The sequence below is a fragment of the Leptonychotes weddellii genome, chromosome 6 (assembly GCF_054177405.1).
Source record: "Leptonychotes weddellii isolate Sample4059 chromosome 6, ASM5417740v2, whole genome shotgun sequence".
Taxonomy (NCBI): Eukaryota; Metazoa; Chordata; class Mammalia; order Carnivora; family Phocidae; genus Leptonychotes; species Leptonychotes weddellii.
In genome coordinates this window covers 104215960-104221959 of record NC_138374.1, presented here as the reverse complement: position 1 = coordinate 104221959, position 6000 = coordinate 104215960, and the positions used below count along the sequence as shown (strand labels likewise).

Sequence of the window (6000 nt, the reverse complement as noted above, 5' to 3'; positions counted from 1 at the left end):
GCCACGTCACTCTTACTATTTGAACTTTCAAAACCCATCATCTGTCTGGCCTGGGTTCAGTGTTACATAACACTAAATACACAAGGATATTAAGAATAGAGTTGGCTGGTCCATGCAATGAACACAATTCCCTAATGCAAAAGAATTCTCAACAAAAGGGCCCTCTGCCTCTCAGTCCTTCGCTGGGACGGCACAGTTCACTTCACAAGCCTTCTTAGCACCTTTCAGGAAAAGTAGCCAAATCTCCTAGTTCTCTTCATATGCCATGTCACTTGGGCCCCAACTGCACCCAGCCCCCAGGGAAGAAGAGAACAGACAGTTGGAATTTTGGAGATGACCAACAAAAGCTTTTCCCCCAACTGTCAGGGAGTTCTGGGATGCCTGGAGCGGAAACATGAACTGGTGACCCTCTCTGGTCCATAGGATTTGATTCAGGTAGAGCAGGATCCAGGCCCTGGTATAACAGGTTAATTGTACTTGCTTGGACTTGGCCTGAGTGGGACACTAGGAATTGATGCCAAGGAAGGTGAAACTTGCCAGACATTCTTCAATGTTCGCCAACTGATCACTTGGGCTTTGAGAGCTCCATTTTCTCCTGCAGGATTGTGAGGCCAAATTCTCATCCTGTGCACACAGGTCTTCATCCTCATATCGCCTCCTGGACTTGAAACTCAGAGGAAGTAAGGAGAGAGGGGCGGATGGGAGAGATGAGTGAGCAGAGAGGAAGGATGTTCAAGATGAGAAAGCAGAACACTCACTGAGGCATGTGTTCTTTCAATGGAGAAATGAAACCTGAGGCAATTATATGGTGAGAGGATAATTTTCTCTCAGTTTCCTGATTTTTTTAAGGGTTCTGTTTCACTTGCATCATTCAGATGATTTCCTGAATCGGCCCATTTCTTGTTGTCTGCATGGACCTACATTATTGTTCTCACTTTCCAGAACCCAGGTCTCCGTGTGCAGTGCCTGGCTCTCAGCTGTACTCCAGGGCTTTTGCTGCACTGGAGGCTCACCATGCCCTCCACCATCAGTAGCTCTTTGATGACCACGTTCTTAATTCCAGGTTAACTTAGCATTGCTACCACAACTGCTTACCCTCCCAAAGCTGGCAGGGAGTGTAAAGAGAAAGGATATTATGGCCATGTTCCTAAGTGTCCCTGAGAGAGGAAACCAGAGAATCACAGAACCTTAGAGCCAGAATAGAACTTGGAGTGCGTGTGTGTGTGTGTGAGTTTGTGGGGGGTGTTCTACTCTCCGCTTTTCAGAAAGAGAAGTTAAGGCCTAGAACAGGCGAGTGGCTTGTCCTGGGTCACACAACTTAGCCAAGTGACAAACCTGGACTTAGAGCCTGGCCCTGGGTCAGTAGTCTGGTGCTCTCCCATCTCAGTTTTCTTTTCTTTTTCTTAAGAAAAAAAAAGGGAGGGGGTGCCAGGGTGGCTGAGGCGGTTGAGTGATCAGCTCAGGTCATGATCTCCTGGTTGGGGGCTCAAGCCCCACATCTGGCTCCCTGCTCAGTGTGGAGTCTCCTTGTCCCTCTCCCTCTGCTCCTCCCCCCACCCAAAATAAATAAAATCTTTATTATTTTTTTTAAAAGATTTTATTTATTTGACAGAGAGAGAGAGACAGTGAGAGAGAGAACACAAGCAGGGGGAGTGGGAGAGGGAGAAGCAGACTTCCCGCAGAGCAGGGAGCCCGATGTGGGGCTCCATCCCGGGACCCTGGGATCATGACCTGAGCCGAAGGCAGACGCTTAACGACTGAGCCACCGAGGCGCCCCAATAAATAAAATCTTAAGGAAAAAAAAAAGGGAGAGAGAGAAAAAAAAGGTGTTCATAAGGCAAAAGTGTTTTGTGGAGAGTGTGGAAAAGCTCCCACTTCACCATGGCTTTCAAGCATCTCTCCAGCCCCTACTCTAACTCTAGCTGTGACAGAGTAGTTGGGGCCTCACTGACTTCCTGGGTTTTAGTGGCGCATATCAGCATGGGTTTAAAAGGAATTTATTAATCATGACTAATGTCAGAAGGTACACACTGTGCCCCCTTGTTGGTTTTGGAAAATTTGTAATGTGAGATTAAAAAAAAAAATTAATTTTGTACCTTCCTGTGACAGCCCCTGCCTAAACTGTCCATCACTCCCTGCTAGGGGCAGATGACTGTGTCCAGCCTTCCTCAGGGAACGAAGTTCTAAGGACAAGCCCTCCGATACCTCGGGGTCACTTCTTGGGTGGCTTTGTTTCTCCTCTGCTTCCCACAGTCGCAGACCTTCGCAGTGCCACCCTCCCTGGGGAAACTCGGTCTTAAGTCCCATGGACAAACGCTCCAGCCCCGCGGGGCTCCCATGACAAGACAGCGATCGGATTTCGCGTGGCCGCCCAGCTCCCCCTGCTCCTCTCCCCTCCTGCCCGGGAAGCCCCGGAGCCAATCAGAGCGTCGCGGAGCTCCCGGTTGTAGAGTCCCGAGCCCGGGACCCGCCCCTCTTTGTTGCGGTGGCCAATGGACGCGTTCGGAACATCGGCGGCTGCCCGGGTGACTCGGTTATATGTCACAGAATAACATTCGAGAATGGGACATGGAATGAGGCGACGGCCGCAGCAGCCCCAGCAGCCCCAGGCCCAGCAGCCGCAGCCGCCGCAGCAGCCCCCGCCGCCCGGAGAAGCTCCGCGGCCATGAGGCCCGCCCGCCCGAGGTAGGGTCCCGGAGCTGCGGCGCGCCCGCCTCGCGCCCCGCCCGCAGCCAGTCCCCAGGGTGCCTGGCGCTGGAACTCGGGGAGAGGGGCGGGTGGGGCCACTTGCACCGGCGCCTGGGGGCTGCAGCCGACCCTCGCCCACCGGCTCCGGGAGGGCCTCCGGGCGGAAAAGGGGCCGCCTTTGCAAGCCGAGGCTGCTGCTGCGCCCTCGCGGCAGCCCGGGCGCTCACGTGCCGGCACGTTCCGGCACATCTGGCACCAAGGAATGCGTGGAGCCTTGTGGGGACCTCCTGCTCCTTCTCGCAGCACGAGCTGTCTTTCTTCTCCCTACCTGTCCACTCCGCACCCTCCACGCTCCTTGGATCCCCCTCCCGGTGTCTAGGGGTGTGTGAAGCTTTGGGGCAAAATTCGAGTCGCCTTCCTCGGGAATTGCATGGCTGCAAGCTCGTGTGCAATTGCTGGAGGGGGTCTGTCGGCGCGCGGGGGTGGGGGAGCGGGGAGTGACGCGGGGCCACTCCGAGGCCCCACCGCCGTTGGACACAGTGGCCCCCGCCTCGGTTCCTCTGGTGTACACTTACCCGTGGTGTGTGCTGTGTCTCCACTGATTCAGGCTCGGCCGGTAAGCGGAGCTCCAGCCGCCGCTCCCGGTTCGCGCGTCCTGCGGCAGCCAGAGGCATGGAGAAGGCTGTCCCTGCGGGGCGCTGATCCCCGCGCCACGCCCGCGCGCACACGCCCCCCGCCGCCGGCGCCTCCGCAGCGCGCCCCCCGCACCCCCGCCCCGCCCCGGCCCCACCATGACCGGCTCCGCGGCCGACACTCACCGCTGCCCCCACCCCAAAGGCGCCAAAGGCACCCGGTCCCGGAGCAGCCACGCGCGGCCCGTGAGCCTCGCCACCAGCGGGGGCTCGGAGGAAGAGGACAAAGACGGCGGGGTGCTGTTTCACGTTAACAAGAGCGGCTTTCCCATCGACAGCCACACCTGGGAGCGCATGTGGATGCACGTGGCCAAGGTGCACCCCAAGGGGGGAGAAATGGTGGGCGCCATCAGGAACGCCACCTTCTTGGCAAAGGTCAGAGGCTTCGATGGACGGGGTGGGGTGGGCAACGATGGGAGCACTTCAGTCTGCATAGCAAGTAGTGGCCATGTCCGTTTTCCTGGTCCAGCTCTAAACTCCCTTATGCTCCCCATTCTTCCGGCCAGTCCCCACCCCCTTTGCTTAATAGAGATGTTTGTCTTGGAAGCCCTAAAAATGGGGGAGGGAGAGGTAGAGGGCTTCCTGTCCTGGGACTGTGTGGTCTGGTCATGCCAAGAGTTCTTTGAATCTCCAGCCAAACTGCTTGCTCACCCCCATGTACATCCTCCTCCACCAAAAGCTGTAGCCACCAGGTAACACCAGCGGTGCCAAGAATGCACAGGCCCCCCTAGGGATCCCACCCTACTTTTCCTCTTTGGAGACTCTGAGTCCTCCCCTGTCTCTCCCTTGCAAATGATTTATCAGGCTGTGAATGAATTTTGCAATCAACCAGTCAGACTTCTCAGCGTGAATCATTTCTAGACTTTTTGCCAATTTTTTTTTCATGGCAGTGACTTTCACCTCTGAAACTTGCAAAGCAGTGAACTGTCTCTTTTCCCAGCTTATCTGCACTCCAAGAAAAAAAAGAAGAGTTTTGACTATTGCTTGAAAGGGACTTTCCAGTGCACATGATGCATTAGTCTCACTGGATAGAGAAAGAGGTTCAGGAGTGAAACTCTTTCTACCTTGGAGAGAAGCCAGTGGGCAGACTGAGTTTGGTGGCTGAGGATATAGTTAGTAAGACGGAGGGAGGGAGATGTGCGGTGGTCACTCTATGAGACCTCAAAATGCAAGCTGCAGAGAAATGCTGCAGAGCCTGGGGGTTATGGCATGGCAGATGGTTTCCGTTGGCCCCTGGGGACACTGATGTGGCTGAGAACATTCCTGGACTGGTCTAAAAATGCCAGACCTGAGACCTGAAAGGCCCTCTGGCTGAATCCCCAACCTGGAGCATCTGGTGACCTGAGCATCTGAGCCCTGCAGGCCAGAGAGCTGTGTGTGCCCTTGGGGAGAGTGACAGAGCCCGGACGCTTCCTGCTGCAGTCAGTCAGTGCTTTCTTACAGCAGGTCAAGGAGATCTTCATTATGCCCAACGAGGATCTTTCCTGCTTCATTGTCAGCTGTAATTACCTTGCTGGGTTCTCCCTGAGCATGAGAACAACACTGGTCTTGGCCAGTAGTTCTGACTTCAGATTTTGTCCTTACTTGAGTGAGCCTTGCTTTACTTAAGGAGGACCTGGGAGCCCTTTAAGCATGGAAGAGAGGTGGCCACAGGGGACAGAGGCCTGTTCCTGCTGTCCCATGCTGCCATTCTAATTCAGCCTCCTGACCGCTGACCCTGCTTCTAACTGTGGCTTCATCTTCCTCCTGGCCTTGTGTGTGGGGACCCCTTTCCTCCATGGAAATCAGGGAATGTTTGTTTTGGTGGAGACTGGTCTCCCACCTCTCGGCAGAATCCCTTCTTCTTTCCAGAGCCCTCATGGGGATGGGGGGCTCATCACCTCACAGGGCAGCTGGCCCCAGGGCCTGGCCAGATTTGGGTTTTGGTGATTGGGAAACTCTTTTCTTCGGTGGCACAGAAATTCTTTCTTCATCTTCAGCGTGACGTCCCCGCAGATTCTTGTGTTGCTCTTTGCACACATCTACCTCCTTCGCTACTCACAGCTCCCTAGAATGTTACGACACAGTGCTCTTGGAGTAAGGATGGGACTTGGAGTAAAAATCAAGGGACTAAATTCTAGTCCTGGTTGTGCTACGTCTGGCTTTGTGGCCTCAGTCACTCACTTAAAATCTCTGGCCTTAGTCTTCTCATCTGTAAAATGGGAGTAGCCCAGATTTCATATAAATTTCTTTCCAGCTCTTCAGTCCCTTGATGATATGACCCGTACATCTCCAGGTCTCCAATGAGACAACAGAGTTGGCTTAGAACAAGTCCTCAGAGCCGTGAGCTTCCGTCATTCTGCATCTTCCTTTAGTTCTTTGTCCTCACGCAGCTCCCTTCACTGGGTCTTAGTGTCACAGTTCCCAGATCAAAGCACTCTCCTCACCCTCTTTCTAGGACACTTGCTAGTTTGTCACCAGTCAGCCCTCTAAAATAAGCACATATGCCTGGGTGGCTCAGTTGGTTAAAATAAGCGCATATGAAACACAATATTCTCAATGTTGTCTGAGCGGTTTAGAACACAGATCACTCTTCCCTGAGACCCGTACCTGATGCTTCCACTATTGTGGCTGAATGCTG

At 54.2% G+C, this 6000-nt stretch overlaps 1 protein-coding gene across 2 annotated transcripts in view; it reads left to right on the top strand.

Moving 5' to 3' along the window:
* The first annotated feature begins 2493 nt into the window (after nt 1–2493).
* The window catches only part of VASH2 (vasohibin 2), a 41050-nt gene continuing 37543 nt past the window's right edge, over nt 2494–6000 (top strand). For both annotated transcript variants that reach the window (XM_081824830.1, XM_081824829.1), the window contains exons 1-2: nt 2494–2685; nt 3296–3755. In XM_081824830.1, coding sequence (XP_081680956.1) covers nt 3480–3755 — 276 coding nt within the window. In that variant the 5' untranslated portion in view covers nt 2494–2685; nt 3296–3479. The remainder of the gene's footprint in view (nt 2686–3295; nt 3756–6000) is intronic.